The sequence below is a fragment of the Galeopterus variegatus genome, unplaced genomic scaffold (assembly GCF_000696425.1).
Source record: "Galeopterus variegatus unplaced genomic scaffold, G_variegatus-3.0.2 Scaffold448, whole genome shotgun sequence".
NCBI lineage: Eukaryota > Metazoa > Chordata > Mammalia > Dermoptera > Cynocephalidae > Galeopterus > Galeopterus variegatus.
Genome location: NW_007726559.1, coordinates 221,628 through 241,712, shown reverse-complemented (window position 1 = coordinate 241,712; position 20,085 = coordinate 221,628). Strand labels below are relative to the sequence as shown.

The following is a 20,085-nucleotide window of genomic DNA, read 5'->3' as shown; positions in this document are numbered from 1 at the left end:
GAGTCTCAACAAAATGACAATACATTTTATGAGCTTTCAAGGTCACCAAAAACAGATCCACAAATATTAAGTCATTGCATAACAAAAGCCTACTATAATATAAATGTAGAGACAGAGTTTGGAGAACTAAATAATGTAGTGCAAACCATCTGATATGTCAAGTATCAAACTAAGCACTTCCGAAGATGATGTATTATCCAGGCTTGTATTTATAATTATAAGATCATGTTATCAGGATTACCAAGCACTTTAGAAATCATCTCATTTTTGTCGTAAGAATTATTTCTGGACCTTCCTTAATAAATGGTTTTAATCTTCACTTCCAGGGGTGAACAACTCTGATTATTAGGCCTATTTTTCTTATATTCAGCTAAGAATGACTCCTTGTTCAATTGTTACTCTTTGGTCCTAGCAGCGGCCTCTGGGACAACATGGAACACGACGTTTATATCTTCTCTTACACAGAAGCTCTCTAAGTAGTTCAAAGGTAGCTATCATGTGACCTCCCCCCCCTTTATTGTCACTTCTCTAGGCTGAACATTTTTGATACTTTCCAGTTCTTGTATAAGATGATTTTTGGACATTTTATCAATCCAATGTATTTGTTAATGTCCCTCATAAGTTATGGCACCCCAAATTAAACAGGATAATTCAAATGTGGTCTGATCAGCAGATAAGAGAGGAATAACATTTCCTGTGATTTGGACAATTCAATGTGTTATTATTAATATTATATAATATAATAAGCAGTCTAAGACTATAAACTTTCTTAGTAACCATATCAGACTTGATAAATGTGAGGTCAAATCTTTCAGTCTTTCATTTTTTTCATTCTTCCATTTTTTCACTAGAAAAAAAAACTAGCGAACATTTATTGAATGTCTGCAATAATCAAGACACATTTTTTCTCACATAAACCAATATAGAGCTATTTCTCATAGCTTGCAGAAAAAAAGATTAATTGATTTCCAACTTTACCCATCTGTCTCGTGATGATGACCTGGTTTGAATAAGTTCAAGGTTCTTGCAAGCAAGTAAACGACTTCGAACTTTGTATACACAACGGTACACTTCTGATAAGCTTTTACCAGGTTGATATCTAAACAAAGAACCAAAATAGAAAAGTTACCTAATTTCTAACATCATGAGAGCAAATATTTGTCTGAGGATATTTTTAAGTTACTTGCCGGCTTTCTCCACATGCTTGACTAAGTAAATTTGTATGTTTCAGAAGAGCTGCCAGAACAAATCTAGACACAGTGTCCAAGAGTGACTCATTACTTAAAGTTGCACTGTCCCAATCTGAAAATGAAAATTAAAATGATGCATTTATATTTAAAAGGGCTCAGAAAACATTTCAGAAGTAATTTTAGTAACTTTAGTCATCCAACACCTGAATTTTATCATGTTTCTAAACAATTACTTAGCCAATGCATCTAGATCCCATGTACTGTTCTAGTTCTAGGTGCTAGGTATATAGCAGTGAGCAAAACTAAGTCCCTAAGCTCACAGAGTTTATATTCTTGATAGTGGGAGAGGGGCGGGGTGGGAGAGACAATAAATAAAAACATTCATATGACAGGTAAAGTGTTATGGAGAAAAATAAAGCAGGCTAAGGAGAACAGAGAGTATTGTACTGTATGGGATTACTATTTTATATAGGGTGTATAGGGTGGTCTGGGAAAGTTTCTGATAAAGCTACATTTGAGCAGAGATCTAAATGAAGAAAAGGGGGAATAAGGCACATGGAAACAGTGTACCCCCTCAGGCAAAGCTAGTACAGAGGACCTGAGGTGAGGTCACGGAGGCCAGTGTGGCTGGCACTAAGTGTGCATGCACAAGAGTAGTAGGAGAAGACATTAGAGAGCTGTCCAGGGACCAGATCACAATGGCCTTGCAGGCCAGTTGAAGTCCTCCAAGTTTTACTCTGAGGAAAATGAGATGGCTTTGAACAGAGAAATGACATGATCCAACATGTTTTGTAAAGCTCCCTCTGACTGTTAAGTGGAGAACTGACTGTAGGGACAGCAACAGCAGAAGTAATTATCACAGTAATTCAAGTAAGAAATGATGGTGGCTAAGACCAGGGTAGAAGAAATGGAGGTAGTGAGAAGTAGTCAGAGTTCATAGGTATTTTGAAAGTAGAGTTGACAGGATTTGCTCACGGATCAGATGTATCATACAAGAATATGAGAGAAGTCAAAGTTGACTTTAAATGTATTTAAATGTAGTTGACATTCTCTGAGAAAGGAAGACCACAGGAAGGACAGTTTTTAGGGTAAAGAGATGGAATCAGGAGTCTGGTTTTAAATACTATCTATGAGGCATCCTAATAGAGACAGTAAATAAACTAGTCAAGTGTGCATATATCTGATATTTAAAGCCATAATAGTAGATACAGTGAATACAAGTACATTTAAGTAAGTAAGAAATGAAACATTTGGACAGAGATGAGTACATGCATTTGAAAACCCCAAATCATGGCCAGTTGGTTGGCTCTCAGTTGATTACAGCACAGTGTTGATAACACCAAAGTCAAGGGTTCGGATCCCCTTACCAGCCAGCCGCCCAACAAAATGAAAATTTAAAAAAAAGAAAGAAGACCCAAATCACAGCATAAGATTATGAGGACTAGTTAGGAGCTTTTTCTTCTCATTCTTTAGTTCCATGTTGGCATATCAGCACTGTATTTTAAAATAGAGTATATTCTATTCCCCAGATAGGGATCCAAAAAACCAGTAGATACCAAATAGGGGTGGGGGGTTTATTGTCAGCTCTGCCCCAGAGCGACTGTTACACTCTGCTCATTTGACAAATGTACTAAATGTCCGTACTACTTAAAAACAAAACCAAACAAAATACACCCTTGGAAAATATTAAGCCCCATATTATTTGTTTTGAATCCCTACCTAAAACTCCTATCTGAAGAGATAAAATGTTACACCTCGGTTTTTCATTTCATTCCTGTATGACTAGATCAGAAATGTAAGCTCAGACTTAACCTATTTTACAGGTGAAAAAACAGATAATATAAATATGCCAGATTTTTTAAAAATCTTACAGCCCACAGATACTTTTAAAATGCAGTCTGTACAACACACAGAATTTTTCCACACCAGGTTCTTGAAAATCACCTGTTCCATGGGACTGCTTGCTAGTCTGAGAACTGCTATAACTAAAAATCAAACAGGACTCTACCTCAAGGAGGCTAATATTCAATTTAAAAAGCAAACTAGGGCCGAGCCCGTGGCGCACTCGGGAGGGTGCAGCACTGGGCGCTCCCACCGCGGTTTCGGATCCTATATAGGGATGACCGGTGCGCTCACAGTGCTCACTGGCTGAGCGCGGTGCAGCCGGTCTCAAAAAAAAAGGACAAAAATAAAATAAAATAAAAAGCAAACTAAATTAACACCTGTACTGTGTTTCAAATTTAGCAGGGATTATTCTCCTATACAATTTTTAATGTAACAGGTTCTTTTAAAACACCTTCATTAAATTTATTACATTCATTTCACACCAAGCACTATAGAATGTTTCCACTATTCAGGTATAAAGTTTATGCTAGTGTACAAGCAATACAACAAATTGAGCCATGCAATTTTTTTTCACCCTATATGTATACATAATTTTTAAAAGTTCTCATTGCAATGTAACAAGTGATAATGTGATATAACAGAAAATCTAACTACACATTCCAAGCAAGTGATACAAATAAGAGAATATCAGAAAACACATGTTAGAAAGTAAACTTTTTTCCTCTTCCATTACCTTACTTTCTCACTTCTGGTAGGAGTCAACACAACAGAATGAATGAGTAAATGAAGAAATAAACAAAAGGGATGAGACTAAACTTTGAAAGATATCATCACTGGTTTTTAAAGGTCTAAATAATATGATCTCATTTCATTTTCTTTATAAAAAATAAAATTAAAAAAAATTAAATTTTTACTTTTAATATTTACTTTTATCATTTCTGTCACAGAAAGAAGAAAATCCAAAGAAATGGGAGAAAACTAAAGACAGGATAAGAGAAAATAACATGGAAAAAGACAACTAGAGATATGTGATTCTCTCATTAATTCCTGTGATTTTCAGATTATGGTGGATTTTCCATGTATATAATAGTGTCAGCCACATATAATAACGGCTTTATTTATGAAGTATTGATTCTTATGCCTTTTGTTTTTCTTGCTCTGTTGAGCCAATTATACCTCCAGTATAGTGTTAAATAGAGGTGGTGTGATCAGGAAAGCCTGTCTGGTTCTGATTCCAAGGAAAAGTTTCAATAATCCTGTGTTAATTTCGTTGCTTGTTATAGATTCATTTTAGACAAACTTAACGAAATTAAGGAAGTTGATTTCTTTTAGATTTTTGATGAGACGTATTTTTTATGATTAATGGTTGAATTGCAATAAATGCTTTTTAATACTAATTGTAAATAATCATATTGTTTTATTTTTCTGCTAATGGGATGTTTTACATGTTCTATCTGTGAAAGTTAACCACTATGGGCCGGCCCAGTGGCGCACTGCTACAGTGCGCCGCTTCGGAGCGTGGAGGCGCTCCCGCCGAGGGTTCGGATCCCACATACAGACCGGTTCCTGCTCACTGGCTGAGCGAGGTGTGGGAGCAACACCGAGGGTTGCGATCCCGTTGCCGGTCCCGGTCCGGTACGGGCGCGACACTGAGGGTTGCAATCCGTTGCCGGACACGAAAAAAGACAAAAAAGGAAAAAAAAAAAAAAGAAAGTTAACCACTATGCCATGTTTTGGTATATTTCAGTTGGTATCAACGTATATTACGTTTTGATATATGGCTTAATTCACGTAATATTTTTCTTAGAATATTTGTCTATCTGTCTATGAAAGAGAATGTCTATAATTTTCTTTTTTTCTAATGTCCTGGTAATATTGTGGTATCAACGTAATGCTGGCCTCACAAAATAATTTTGAAAACACTAAAAAAAAAAAAAAAAAAAAAAAGATACGTGATTCTCAACAATCCAGGTCATTTTTAAAAGAACATAGGAGCTAAAAAGAAATCAGGTATATCCTTTAAAACTTTGTATATAAAATTAATTTTATTAAACAAATAATATTAGAAACTGAAAACCCACCAACTACATGCATAGTACTTTACTATTTTAATGTAAACTTTATCTCAAATTGATACCTTCACCAGCACTCTTAATGTGTTTTATATATGAAGAAACATTAACCAGGCCTACAGCCTCGACTTCTACGTATGCATCCTTTCAGTTAGTAAAATAGGGCTTGCAAAGGGAAAGGACTTATTAAACAGACTCTTTTACTAGATCCATTTACATAGCATAGGATATTTCAGTAAAGTGATTGCCTACGAATTTATTATATAAATCTTAATTTTCATACTGTGGGTTTGCATTAAGTGATATACATATATTAAAAAAAAAATTCCTAGGGTATTTTCCACAATGGGAAAAACAAACTATTTTAAAATGTTCCTTTTCACATAAAAATGTAATAGGGTAATCCCGGAGATTTTCCATTTACATATATTGCATATATATTAGTCAGCTTTATGAGCTAACTACATGTTTACTAACTTTATCCTCTTTATCTTACCTTTACTGACAGCATAATCCTGCATGCTGATCCAAAGGCTTCGGGCAGGCTCTTTAGAACAACCCAATGCCAAGTCTACATAGATAGCAATTTCAGGTCGCAGTTTATAATCAAAAGGCTTCTGTTCTTCATTTCCTGAAAGAGCTACTTCTAATAGGCAACTTATACATTTATCTGAAAAAAAAAATACTCAAGTAACCTATTTTAAACATCATAAATTTCTTGGTGCTACAAATAAAATCTTACCACATCTATCTGATGCATATGAAATTATATACTTCAAACCATTTCAACTAGATGCCACAAAGGTAAAGTCCTTTAATGTTTTTCAATTGGAGGCAGTATCACCCCTCTTACTCTCTCTGGAAGGATGTGACACTCGTCAAATGTGTCACTCCAGATTGCACTTTGGCAAGCAGGGGCCAGGGATGCTAATTGTCCTACATATGCAGCTGTCTTGTATAACAAAAAACTGTCTTGTTCAAAACGGAATAGTATTGTCTTTGAGAAACATGGGACCACTGGGAAAGAGACTAGACAGAATTGTTTTTCTTTCTTCTGAACTCGGTTAAATATGATCCAAGAAAGACCAAAGATACCATAAACAATTTTTCGATTTATATTTATATTTGATACAGGTGGTTCCCAACTTTTCAATGGTACTTTTGACATTCAGAATTCATTTCACATTTAAAAAACAGAACAATGCTGTAAATAATGGTCAGGTTCTTGGGCTAGTACCGAAAGTCAATTTATTCCATAATATCATTATTATATATTGACAATTTTACAAAGGACAACAACTTTTTCCTAATATATACACACATTTAAACATAACGTTTAATAGCCTCATGATTTTATAATATAAAAACTGAAAAACATTAAAACTAAAATTGATTTTATTCATGTTAAATGCCAGTTAATTGAGTAAATATAACAGGAATATGAAGAAGGTAGAGACAATGATACTTTTGTTCTCAGGTGGTCATTTGAGACTGTCATGGGATTAAACACTGGTAGCAATGGAACTACCATGTTAAATATTCCTTGAAAACCCATAGTTTTACTTTCTTTGATACAAATGTATCATAAACACCAGTCTAGCATTCATAAGCCATGGCCTCATCCCGCTCCCCAATCTCTGAGTCTCTTTCTCTTATCAGAGAAATAACGAATTTAGATCTAATAAGACCATATAGGCTATCTAATCCAACTCATCATTTTATAGAATCAAAATTAGAGGCCCAAAGAGATTAAAGGACCAATCCTAGAGAAAACAACTAGACCATTTATTGGAAAACTAGATAAGTCCTCACATTCAGTCTGAGAACTACCCTGCCAGCAAAGTATACAAATGGGAGACAAGGCAAGAAAGGGAAACCCCAAGAGCACCATAAATGGGAAGAAAAAAAATGAGGAATCATATAGGGTAACATCAGCATGAAAGCAGGACAAGCTGGAAGGAAAACAGACCGCCACTCATATCTGAGGGGTGTTTGAAAACTGAGCCCTGCTCTTATAGTGCTTTACATTCTGCAAAACAGTTTCATAATTGCCAAGCCTCAGAATATAAGTAATCAGGCATTTTCTTCATTTTTATGAGTTAGATGACTTGCTAAAAGTGAGTGATAAATATGACAGAGTGGGACCAGACCTACATGTTCCTAGTTCAGAAGGCTCTTTTCACTATACCATACTGCAGGATTTAACTGTTTTTCTGAGGGATCCAAATTACAGTCTCGGATCCCCTACACTACTAACATTGCAATTGTCCTCTATCAATTCTCTATTCAGCAAACTCAGAATAAGAGAAATCTCCAACAGAGGTACAAACGAGCATGTATTACGAATGTTGCAGAGAAGCATTATTACCCAACTGAGGGATGTCCATTTCTACACCATCACTGAAAAGTGGTGTTTTCATCCAATATGCAGTGTCCTGTTCCTCTGGAGACACAGGGGAGCCCTGAAGCATGCCACCAAGACACCGCCCAATAAGGAGAGCAATTGTTCTTTCCAGGTCCACAAGCCACACCCAGGACTGAGCTGGCTGAGGTAACGGCACACCAGCAGGATCAATTAGTTCTGGTCCTCCTGAAGACAAAATCATTAGTAACTGTGTCTTTATCTGGTACTTTTAAAACTCAAAAACTTTCTCATAGTCTCCTATTCTATTGCATGGTAATAAGATACTGAAGCAAAATAATTTTACAATGAAAATACAAATTATAATGCTTTCTATATATACATCCTTGGGTATTCAGAGGGGATTGGCTCCAGGACCCCTGGCAGACACCAAAATCTGCAGATGCTCAAGTTCCCTATATAAAATGGCAATAGTATTTGCAAATAGCCTAGCACATCCTCCCTATATTTTAAGTCATCTCTAGATTATTTATAATACCTAATACAATGTAAATTCTTTGTAAATACTTGTTGTACTGTAATGTTTTTTATTTGTATTATTTTTTATTGTATACTTATTTTTTATTGCTTTTCTGTTCCAAATATTTTGATCTGAGACTGGTTTAACCCATGAATGTGGAACCTGCAGATATAGAGGACCAACTGTATATTCTCTTTACCAGGTTAATTTAAAATACATTCACAGAGGTTATGCTACTGAATAAAATTTTCCTTCGTAAAGTTACTAATATTAACACAAACATTAAAACAGTATATGAAAAAATTATCCCAATGGATTCTATTTCTACTTTTCACAGTCCAAATCACACTTCACCATCTTTAGTGAGTACTTTGAGTTCATTCCTCCAAAATCAACACAAGAGCTGATCCATTAAAATGACACATAGTGGGGGCTGGCTAGTTAGCTTAGTTAGTTAGAGCAGAGCCAAGACTAAAGACTTGTCCAACCCCAAGGCTCTAGGAAGTGATAAGTGACTTTGCCAAGATCACAAAGCAAGTTACTCGCAGAGCCAAGACTAAAATAAAGATCTCTTTATGCCTCAGCCCTTGTTTCTTTCTCACTTAAACTTGAAAGGTTTTTAAGATTTCAGTGATGAAGTTCCTTTGGTAGCCTTAGGACAGATAGATTCCGAGAGGTTTTCCAGTCAAGATGGTGGAATAGACAGTCCCCAGCATCACTCCCTTTCACAAATCAACCAATTTACAACTATTAAAAAGCAACAACAGCCAAGCTAGGGCTGCTAGAGCTCAGGGGAAGAGGAAGAGAGACCTACAGAGTGCATGAAGGCGGGAGAAGCCATGATGAGACAAAGAAAAAACTGCTCTGACCATTTTGTGCCATGGCTACTTTAAGGCTAGAGCTGCAGAGCACACGGAGCAAGAGCCCACAAAAGCCGCAGCTGTGATCTTTGAATGAAGTTGCTTGGAGGCAGCAGGGGAGAAGAGGGCCTTGGTGGCCCCCAGGCCAGCAAGACCACTAACACTGTTCCTGTGGACCCACAAAGGAGCAATGAGCCAGAACAACTGAAAAAAAGGAGCCACTCAGAGGCTGGTGAGTTATCACAAGGGACTGGCGCACAGCCCATCACATGGGAAGTGTTTGCAGCATGTGCAGTGGAGGAGATGGGCTTACTGGGGGAACAATGGGGCACATCAAGGACAGCTGACCAGCACTCCAATCAGCAAAGGACCACTCAGAGGAGACTGCTCAGGAATATAGAATTGCAAGGGGTACAGTTTGATGAAAACACTCAGGCCCAGACCAGTGTTTCTACACAACCCAGGTGCACCAAGTCTCTGGAAAGCCGGAAGTACCTATAAAGTCAACCATTAAAACCTGAGCTGCACAAAAAGCCTTCCCTACGGAATCAGCAGCAAACCAGCAATTTAGCTAAACCACACAGCTCAAGTACTGATCCCCAGAGGAAGTTCTCCCATTTTAGAAGTAAGCAAAGGACAAAAAATTAGTTCTAGCCCAGGCACACCACAAGTGCCTTGGGGAGCCAGGGACCGGACCCCCCCCCCAACCAGGCACACCACCAGCACCAAAGAGCATGCCAAAAACATCACCTCCGTGTGGGTGGCCCACCATAGCCACCACAATAACCACGGCTGCCACAAAAGCAGCTAGATGCCACAACCATTGTGCAGATGGTCTGCCAGCCACTGGAGTGCATTGACACAACAAGTCACCAGCAGAGACCAAAGAAAAGAATAGGATGTCTCTCTCCACAAAGCCCATTCCAGAATGACAGAAGAAGCAGCCGCTCTACATTAATATTGGGGGACCTGAACACACCTCTCAGCACTGGACGGATCATGTAGGCAACAAATCAACAAAGTAACCATTACTCTTTCAGAAGGAGAGAAGAAATCAAGGGTATTTAGAGGAGGGCAGGGGAGGGAAAGGGGATGGGAGAGATTGGACGAGGGGCATAAAGAATAAGTATGATTTTTAACAACATATATGCTAGTAGTAATATTGATTTGATTAACGTGTCAATGTTGAACCCCCAAAATAAGTATAATCAATTATGATTCAATAAAATTTTTTTTAAAAAAATGGATAGGTAGATTCCAATGAAAAGACACAGTGATGTTCTTCCAGACATAATACTTTATGCTATATTCAAGCATCACCAACACTGTATAAATCAGAGTGAATTCAGGTGTCATGTCTAAAATTGGAATGCTGTTTCCTATAAAGCACCTAAAAAGAAAGAAAAGCACTAAAAGATAGGTTCCCAATTCTCCTCTTTTAAATTCAACCAGTTATATATATATATGACTGGTTGAATACCAAAATAAATATAATAATTTTTAATTTTATAATAATACCAAATATTTTACTGTCAAACAGATTTAAAACTAAAAATCTTTGTATTTAAGAAGTAAAACTATTTAACTGGATCTGACAATCTATTGATTGTAAAATGTGTTACTATCTTAAGTACTGCTAAGAAAAAAATAATGCTGACTAAATTATAGACACAATGCTTTCCTATCATCCATTGTGAGATGCATCTCAATTTCTACCATGTCAAAATTTGAAAAAAAAGTCTTAGAATCAATGAAATGCAGTATTCAAACATAATTACCATAAGAGTATCAACCCTTTTTGTTATACTCATACATGAGCAACTCTTAAGTTGTCCTATCTCAGTTGCCCACTGTAGACTGTAAGCTCTTAGAAGATAACCTTATCTTTTTGATCACACAAAACACCCAAGTGTTTTATGATTTAACTGATGTATTCAAGAGGAACAACTTTTCTCAAAAGCATTATTTACTCTTTTTACTATCTTTACTTACCATGAAGAGGCCACTGTAACTCTTGGTCTTCTAAAAGAGCAGCAGCTGGCAGGAGTCTATTAAGGCAATCAAGAGGTGGCAACAGGTCCAGGAGGTAACTCAGTAAAGGTCGAGCCACTGACACGGGGAGTAACAGTAGGGAGTTAACAATCTGGCAGAGCATGCTGCCTGCAGCTGAGACGTATATCACATCTATGAAGGGCAAGAAATGCACTGTGGATCAGTTATCTCAAACTTAAAAAAAAAAAAGAAAAAAGAAAAAAGAACCTAAGAAATACTATTTTAGCTTGGAATTAGAGTGGACTAATTCAATAACTCTTTGTTGAACACTTACCTCATAGCTGGTATGGTATTAGTATTTACTCACTTTCAGAAAGTACTACCAACACACTTTGTGGGAAACAAATTCAAAGGATTATAACTGTTTTCCTTAAAATGCATTAAAATTTTCTCACTCAGGGCTGGCCCAGTGGCGCACTCAGTAGAGTGTGGTGCTTGGGAGCGTGGCAGCGCTCCCGCCAAGGGTTCGGATCCCATATAGAGACCGGTCCGCTCACTGGTTGAGCGCAGTGCGGGCGCGACACCGAGGGTTGCGATCCCGTTGCCAGGCGTGACACCGAGGGCTGCGATCCCATTACCGGTCACGAAAAAAGACAAAAAGGAAAAAAAAAAATTTCTCACTCATTAAATTATCTTCATTTTTAAATTTAAGTAGGTACTCAAGAAATACTGAGTGCCTACCATGTACCAGGCACAGTTCTAGGTTAAGGGAATACAGAAAATGAACAAAGCAGCCCAAACTTCCTGCCTTCATGGTGTTTACATTCTAGTTAGAGATGCCTTTTAAATTAAGATTGCCTTAAAACATCTTTTATTATGTGTATTGGTTTTAAAATGAATTTTTCTTTCAATATTTCATTGTATTTTGGGGCAGGGACGACCATTCAGAGATAAGTTCAGTTTGAACATATTAAATTTTAGCTGGCTGTGGAACAGCCAAAAGGAGATTCTCAGCTTGTTTATGATAACTAAAAGAATCTTCACTGACCAGGTCAGCTAAATTATAGTGCCTTGGGAGATCTGGAATAAGGCAGTATTCATATCTACCTGTCTTGGAAAAAACAATATCGTAAGACCATTTTACTTAGAAGAAGCCATAATGGTGCCAGAAAGCCATAAAATAACCTAGAATACTTATTACCCTTACCCTGGATCCCTGCATATAAAAAGTAACCTAGTAACAATTCCAAACCTACATGTCAGGTACAACCAATAGCAAGCGTGATGAAGTAATTAGCCGGCACTGTTTTTTCTCTCTCCTTTGACCTTTCCCCCTTCTTGCGACTATAAATGCTAGGCTCTCCTGGCCCACTTTGGAACACGTTTTTTCAGGGCAGCCTGATCTATGGCCTCCCTGGTTGCAATCATCATACCGGCTCACCAAATCCTTGCTATACGTTTTCGTCTCAGTTTCTATTTAGGTCAACATTTTTCCTTTCTTTCTCTCTCTCTTTTTCAGTGGGGGAACTTCAGAAATAAGTTGATTTTGGGCCGAGCCCGTGGCGCACTCGGGAGAGGGCGGTGCTGGGAGTGCACTAGCGCTCCCGCGGCAGGTTCGGATCCTATATAGGGATGACCGGTGCGCTCACAGTGCTCACTGGCTGAGCGCGGTGTGGCCGGTCTCAAAAAGGACAAAAAAAAAGAAATAAGTTGATTTTGAACAGATGTACTGACTAATAGTTGCCTTAGGGACAATCAAGAAAAGACACCCAGTAGGTAACTAGAGAAAGACTCTGTAAAGGAATTCTCAGCTAGATGTAGATATGGGAGTCATTAACATACACGTGGTGGTTAAACACATTGGGACTAGATAAGACCATTCAGGGGAAAAAAGAGAGTTGAAGGCAAAACTCAGAGGGATCCTCAACATTAAAGGGCATATACAAAGAAGAGGGGCCTACAGGAAACCACTGAAAAAGAGCAGTCAGAGAGAGATGAGGACTGTGACTATAAGCCCATAGAAGAAGGTATTTCATGAAGGAAAGAGGAACACTGGCAAATGCTGAGAAAGATAATGAAAGCAATCCCACTACTAAGTATATATGCAAAGGAATGGAAATCATCATGTTGAAGGGACACCTGCACTCCCATGTTCATCACAGCTCTATTTACAATCGCCAAATTATGAAACCAACTTAAATGTCCATCAACAGACGACTGGATAAGGAAAATGTGGTATATATACACAATGAATACTACTCAGACATAAAAAAGAATAAAATTCTGCCATTTACAGCAACATAGATGAACCTGGAGAAAATTATGTTAAATGAAATAAGCCAGATACAGAAAGAGAAATACCACATGTCCTTACTCATAACTGGATGGAAGGAAGGAAAGAAAAGAAAGATGGATAGATGGAAGAAAGGAAGGAAGGAAGGATCACAATAATACGTTGATCTTTCAAAAGGAGAGAACAAACCTAAGGATACTAGAGATGGAGGGGTAGGGAAGGAGGGGGGTTTGGGAGTGACTGGTCAAGTAAAGGGCATAAGGAATTATTACGATTTGTAATAATGAATATGTTAATAAACAATAAATAGTTTAAAAAAAGAAATAACAGACAAAAATCTTACTTTATGCCACTTAAAATTAATCTTTCTGAGTTTATGTAATACAATGCCTTTAAATTAGGCCTCTGTTATGCCAATTAGAATCTTTTAAGATCAATCACTGCTACCATCACCTCCAAACCATGATCAAAGAGATCTTTAATAGATAGTAGATTCAAGATCATTCCTTTTCCATTCAGAGGCTTCAGACCCTCTTCAGCCTTTGAAAGGCTAAGGGTTTTTGATTTTTAACTACTGATTAAGTCTGAAATCAGTACCAAACTCACCTCTTAATTTTTCTCCTACACTGCCATTCCAAGGACTTTCTTTGAGCAAATTTGCAGAACGTGAATAAATATCTGTGGCATGCGGCAACAAGAGCTGAAGATGTTTATGAAGCAATGCCACACTGCTTGAGTTCTGAGAAGAAAAAAGTTCCTAAATTACTACTTTGAAAAGGTACATAAATATCATGGCATACCCAAATATCTGAGTTTCAAGATCACTGATAGATCACCATAAAAGGCAAAGAATCACATACCTCACTAATGTTATTGATATGGCAAAATGCCAGCAGCTGTTTCTGTAGTGAACACAGCAGTTCATGAAGATGAGCAGGTTGACTGTTCTCTGATGAAGAGGTTCCAAGTAGAAATTTATCACTATTCTTTTCCAGCTCTCCAAATGCTTGATCCTAAAGTAACACATAAATGAAGATTTGATGTGTTTGAAAACGAAAGTAATGTCCTATCATAAATGATTCTGATTTAAGAAGCCATTGCCTCCTTTCTACCATTACCTTTGTTATAATCCCTACTAGATGGTAAAATTCATCAAGTAATTCCAATTTGTTTTCCCATTAAAAAAAAAGTAACACATATTTCACTATAGAAACTTTGAAGATACAGAAACAAGAAGAAGGATAACAGTATAACTCCCCAAGGACAACATTTCAATATTTTGATGCTGTTGCTTTCTAGACCTTCTGGGTAAATGTTCTGGTTTCACATGCTTGTGCATTTCTAAGAACATAATTATTAGAAATTAATTTTTTTTCTGATTATAAAAGAAATAGGGACTTAAAGAGTCATGACAACTAAACACAATGTGTGATTCTGGACGAGATCATGAACTGCTGGGGTGGAGTTGGGGGTGGCATGGCGTGGGCAGGGGATGGAATTGCTATAAAGGACATTATTGGCACAACTGCAGAAATTTAAATATGGACTGTATGTTAGATAATAGCTCTGTATCAATGTTAAATTCCCTGAATTCAGTAATTGTTCTATTGTTATGTAAAAGAATGTCCTTGTTCTTAATACATCCTTAAGTACTTAGGAGTAGCCAGCATGACATCTGCAACTTACTCTCAAATGAGTTAGAATAAAAAAGATAGATAAATAGACAGGCAGATATAAAGTAATTAAGTTGTTGAAGGGTCTGGGGAATTCTTTGAATGATTCTTGTAACTTTTCTATAAGTTTGTAATTATTTCAAGTTAAAAATATTTTTAAAAAGGAAATGCTCAGTAACATTTAGAAAATACCAAAACTGTTTTTAAAAAAATGTTAAAATCACCATTTAGCCAACCACCCAAAGAAAATGGCTACTAATATTTTTTGGTGTATTTCTTTCCTGATTTTTTTGTGTACTTTTCTTTCTTTTTCATTTTTTTCATAGTACTGCATATTTTCTTTTTAGCCTGCCCTTTTCCAGCAGTTTTATAAATGCTTTCTATATTTTCATAAGCCATGTATATATAAAATTTAAGTCACAATATTCCATTAAGTACATACCATAATTTACTTAACCATTCCTTTATTTTTAGATATTTGTTATTTCCAATTTTTACTGCTTATTAATAATGATGTGATGAACATCTTTATGCACAAAATTTGGTTCATGCTTATGATACACAAGATAGAGTCTGAGAACACTTGAAGGCACTTGCTATAAGCTGCCAAATAGCACCATTATTTTAAAATCTCAGAATATGACAAATTTGGTTCAAACTGTTGGGGGTCTAAAGGAAAATTTTAGCTAAGACCCCAGCAAGGTAACCACACTTCCTGCTTCTGTACAGCCACTTGCTCAAGTCCCTAGTTGGTGCTACTTGTAAAACCCTAACCGCATTTCCCGCTTCTGTACAGCTGCTTGCTCAAGACCCCAGTCTGTGTGACTCTGCATGAATACAGGCAGGGCCAATAAGAAAGCTTGCATGACTGCTTAAGAAAAGTATAAAACTGCAACCCTCCCTGCACTCAGGGTCCCAGGACTTAGAACAAGAGTTCGCCTTGGTCCTGCTAGCGTAATAAGCTCCCTGACTCTCCAACTCTCTGAGTGTCTGAAGTTTCCTTGCTGAGTTCGTTCCATAACAAAAGCACATCAGAAAGAAATAAAAACTTATGATTTAAACCCAAAAGCAGTTAGTATTTGATTTCCACTTCCATATAATGTACCCATCTGTCTCAGCCCTGATGACATAAGAAAGCCACTGCTTTAATGTAGCATAAATGTTCCTTACAACTTTGGAAAAAATTTTCAGTCATTAACAAACAGATATGCCATAACAATGTTCTCCTTCCATTTGCAGCCATCACTTCCTATAGCTACCAAACATCAGATAAAATTTACATCCTTAAACCCAGAAGAAAATAATTCTGTAGGAAGAATTTTCACTTTGACTTAGTTCAACAGCCTTTTAATGTGGGCAGAACACAGAGTATTAAGACTTGTACAGAAGAGAAAGAATATGAGGGTATCACAAAAAGTTCATGGAAAGGTTCTTATCATCTTTTAATTCTACTTATCCATGAACTTCCTGAAGTAACCTCACATATAGATCTGGCCCTGAAGAGGCATAGTAGATAATATGAAATGACACACAAACAATTCAAAGTTAAGTCTCACAGTACACTCTAATCCTAAAAGTACTGAGGAGCACAGGGGTTATGCAGCTATAATTACATGGACAGACAGAGTTATTTGGCCAAGGCTTCCCAAAATAGATGAGTCTTAAAGAAGTTACAGCTTGGTAGAGAAGAACAGGAGGAGACAGGGGTACCATGTACAATTTGGGGAAAAGATGAGCTCAGATGACAATGGCGCATAAGCCAATGATGAAGGTCTGAAGGGGTTTTAATTTAATACAAAGAGGTTATTTAACACAAAGTTATTCCAGCAGTAAGACACTGAGAAGAGACCAGCAATAGTGACAACAGGCACAAGACTACTATTATTAGCATTAGATCATGATGGTCTGGGTTAGAACCCAAAGAAAGGGAGAGGGGAAAAAAAAAAGGATGGATTTAAGAAACAGCATAGAATAAGAATTAATGGCATCCTCATACAGGGAAAGCCACAAGGTCCATTGTCTTCCCTCCTACTGACCAGCTTATTCCTAGTACCAAACACATTTTTAAATTATATGATTATAACTAGTGAGGTTAATCTGTTGTTCATTATTCTTCTCCTTTAAAAAAAAATGTTGTTAGATATTGTTTTCTGCTTATTCTTCTAAATTAACATCAGAAAAACTTAGAAAAAATTCTAAAATAAGTCTCTTTGGAATTCTCAATTATATATCATTTGACCCCCACAATATTTCAGAAGACATGACATGTTTTCCCCCTTTGGGGAGGGGTGTCTAGAGTTTTATTTGTACCATAAGTGTTTAAATGTCAAAATATCTTGACCTGAAGAGATCCCTACCCTTTTCTTCTTTTTTACCACAACTAAAAAGTAACTTACTGTATAAAATCCTAAATTTCTTAAAAGGGTCTTCATCAAAATTTCAGCCAGATGGGTGTCTGGATGGCAGCTCTGAGTACCATATGGTTGATCTGACAGGTTTCCGTAGCCAGTACACACAGAAGAGAGGTCAGCAGCATCAGAGGGTGAGCTATAGCCAAGTAGGGAGGCTACATGGGTATGATCTTGCAAACTTGTTAGAATGATATCCAGTTGCATTCTCTAAAGAACAGTCCATTAGAAACAAATAAATAATGAGCTTTAAATATACTAGAAAAGAAAAAAAGGATCCCAGAAAAAAAACTGTATAATGATGCTAACTAATCCACTTACCTGATAATCTTTAGAAAGTGTATGATTATAAGAAAAAATATCCAATTAATACCATTCAGGAAAATGAAACTTATAGGTTTTTATTCCATCCTTCTTTATAATACCTAAAACTTTAAGCTAAAATGGCATACTGTGCATAATGATTCTAGTACAGTAAGTAGAGAGGAGTAGGAAATGGCAACAGATAAATTATACTACACATTATTCTACAGAATTACCAATGACAACTACTTATTCTAACATTTAAAATAAATCACTTGAAATTTAAACTAAGACAAAATACTCATTGGAAAGCATCTGTGGATATTATATTGCCTGTAAGTACTACTTTTCCCTCAAATCTATAGCTGTACAACTGATTCTTCTACTTGCTTGAACAAAATGTGTTTATTTGAATGATAATAAAAATGAAAAGAATAAGCATACTCATATTATCAAATAGTTTTTCCTAACAGTCATGTTTTATTTTATATATAAATGATTTCACAAAAAGTTCTGGGCATGGAACCAATAGTAGCACATACCCTTGATTTCAACACAGCACACTAAAAATAAACCAAAGGATCTCTGGTTTGACAACACAGCAACACTAAGAAAACCAGCCATTATTTTAATAATTAGCCCCAAATAATTTAATAAATTATAAGTTGCTTCACCTGGGGTCATTAGACATCTGGGAATTCTTCCAGCATGTAATATTATACAACTAGGATTTACCAGAGCCATCAAGTTAAATACTACCCAATTAACACAGGCATTGGTTAGCTTTATTTCCCTCTCAGTCCTATTTTTTGTGATATTACTGGCTTACACAGATACCATGCAAAGGCTTACCTGTCCTTTAGACAAGCTTTCCCATCTATCAGGTCCTTGGGGTAAAAGAGAATGAAGTAATTCCATACGTTCTCGTAATGGAGGTAAGAGCATTGTTGCTCCCACTGACAGAGTTTCAATTACCACCTAATATCAAAAAGAAAAGTGGATTGATTGGCCAGGTTCTTATCTTTTTAATAAAAACAAACAAAAAGTGAATCCACTGACTAATAGGATCACAGAAGTTTTAAAAAAGGTGGCATGCGGAAAAAAAGGCATGGAAGTCCATCTTCAAATGTCTTTAAGAAGATGAGAATATATATTTTGGATTTGCCATTAAATAGCTAATCATCACCCAACAAATACTTAGTGTTGAGTCTATAGCACCTGGTAAGTCTCTGTACAAGTGATGTGTATACAGAAATGAAGAAGGCAGACGAAGGCCCTGCCTTCATGAACATATAGTCTAATGGGATAGAAAGACCCTGAGCAAGTAATCATAAACATGAAGAGTCACACAGGGAAAGTAAAAGGAAGTGGGACTTGTATGGGCACATACACACAAGGGCAATTAATGTGGCCTATGGGCTCATGAAAAGTCTCCCCAAGGATTAGGCATTTAAGAATTAAAGAACTAGCAGGATTTAGCCAAACAAAGGTACAGGTAGTGGGAACAGCAGAAGGAATAGCTCGTTGCATTATCTTAGGCCTTGTAACTTCTCTGGGTCATGGCTTCTCCATCAGTAAAATCAGTGTTGGACTAGATAAATTCCATAGTGCTTTTCAGTTCTAATACTCAATTTTTCTATAAGTCAATGCTTCTAATTCTTTGAATTACTATAATGACTGAAAATTTCAAGTGCATAAGAAGAATCAAGAACCCTTCCATCAAAAATCATGTGTCCTGCAACACAGTGAAGAACTGGAAGAACCTTTAATGACTTCCTCAGGTTACTATAATCAAACTAAATTTTAGCTGTGGAAATTCAACAAAGGTGACTATAAGGATTAAGGACTAAATGTGTGTACTGCTTTTCCAGAAGCCCCTAAAAAAAAAAAAAAAAAAAAAGCTTTTTCCAAAAGCCTCTAAAAGTATGGGAGGTAGAGGGGGCATAAGCAAAACGACCCCAGAAAATGGTAAAGAAGAAAATAGCATCAAAATTTTGGAAGCAGAAAGCAACAGATAAAGAGTTAAAAGACCTGAAAAGGCTGCATCTTAAGTCAAAAGTGAGAAAAACCAAAAAACACTGATTAATACTGTAGAGGTCCTAGAGGCTCAGGTACTTCTGCAATAGAGAGCAAAGGAGATGCTCAAAACAGAAGGACTGTTTGAAAACTGGTGAAGATAACAGGCACAGTTGAGGGTAGGAATACCAAACTGAAAATGGGATCATTTTAACAGAAACTGTTCATTGTAAAATGATGAGACTCCAGAGCTCTTCAAATCCCCCCCCCTCAGAAGAATGTCACCCAGGTTTATACCTTCTGGCAATAGATCAGAAAAGCCTTCCTTTGGGGAATCTGAGTAGCCTGAGAGAAAAAGACCTTAAGGAGCAGACATCAAGCTTTCCCACCCCACCTCCCCAACCCCCTCCCACAACCCCCAAAATAGCTCAGCCACATCAACCTTCCAAAAAATTTATGAACCTCATCCACGTGCACAGGACTTTCAATCAGCCTTTTACAGTCACACTCAAATATAATTGGGCAGCCAAACCTCATTAGAAATTTGAGGA

The 20,085-nt window shown here is 36.9% G+C and overlaps 1 protein-coding gene across 1 annotated transcript in view; it reads right to left on the bottom strand.

Moving 5' to 3' along the window:
* HERC1 (HECT and RLD domain containing E3 ubiquitin protein ligase family member 1) overlaps positions 1-20,085 on the bottom strand; it is a 219,402-nt gene that overhangs the window by 104,460 nt on the left and 94,857 nt on the right. The window contains exons 14-22 of the mRNA XM_008568860.1: positions 18,371-18,496; positions 17,204-17,425; positions 13,995-14,147; positions 13,741-13,873; positions 10,842-11,033; positions 7,476-7,697; positions 5,604-5,777; positions 1,188-1,302; positions 979-1,099 (exon numbers count right to left, since the gene is read on the bottom strand). Of these exons, the coding sequence (XP_008567082.1) occupies positions 979-1,099; positions 1,188-1,302; positions 5,604-5,777; positions 7,476-7,697; positions 10,842-11,033; positions 13,741-13,873; positions 13,995-14,147; positions 17,204-17,425; positions 18,371-18,496 (1,458 nt within the window). The remainder of the gene's footprint in view (positions 1-978; positions 1,100-1,187; positions 1,303-5,603; positions 5,778-7,475; positions 7,698-10,841; positions 11,034-13,740; positions 13,874-13,994; positions 14,148-17,203; positions 17,426-18,370; positions 18,497-20,085) is intronic.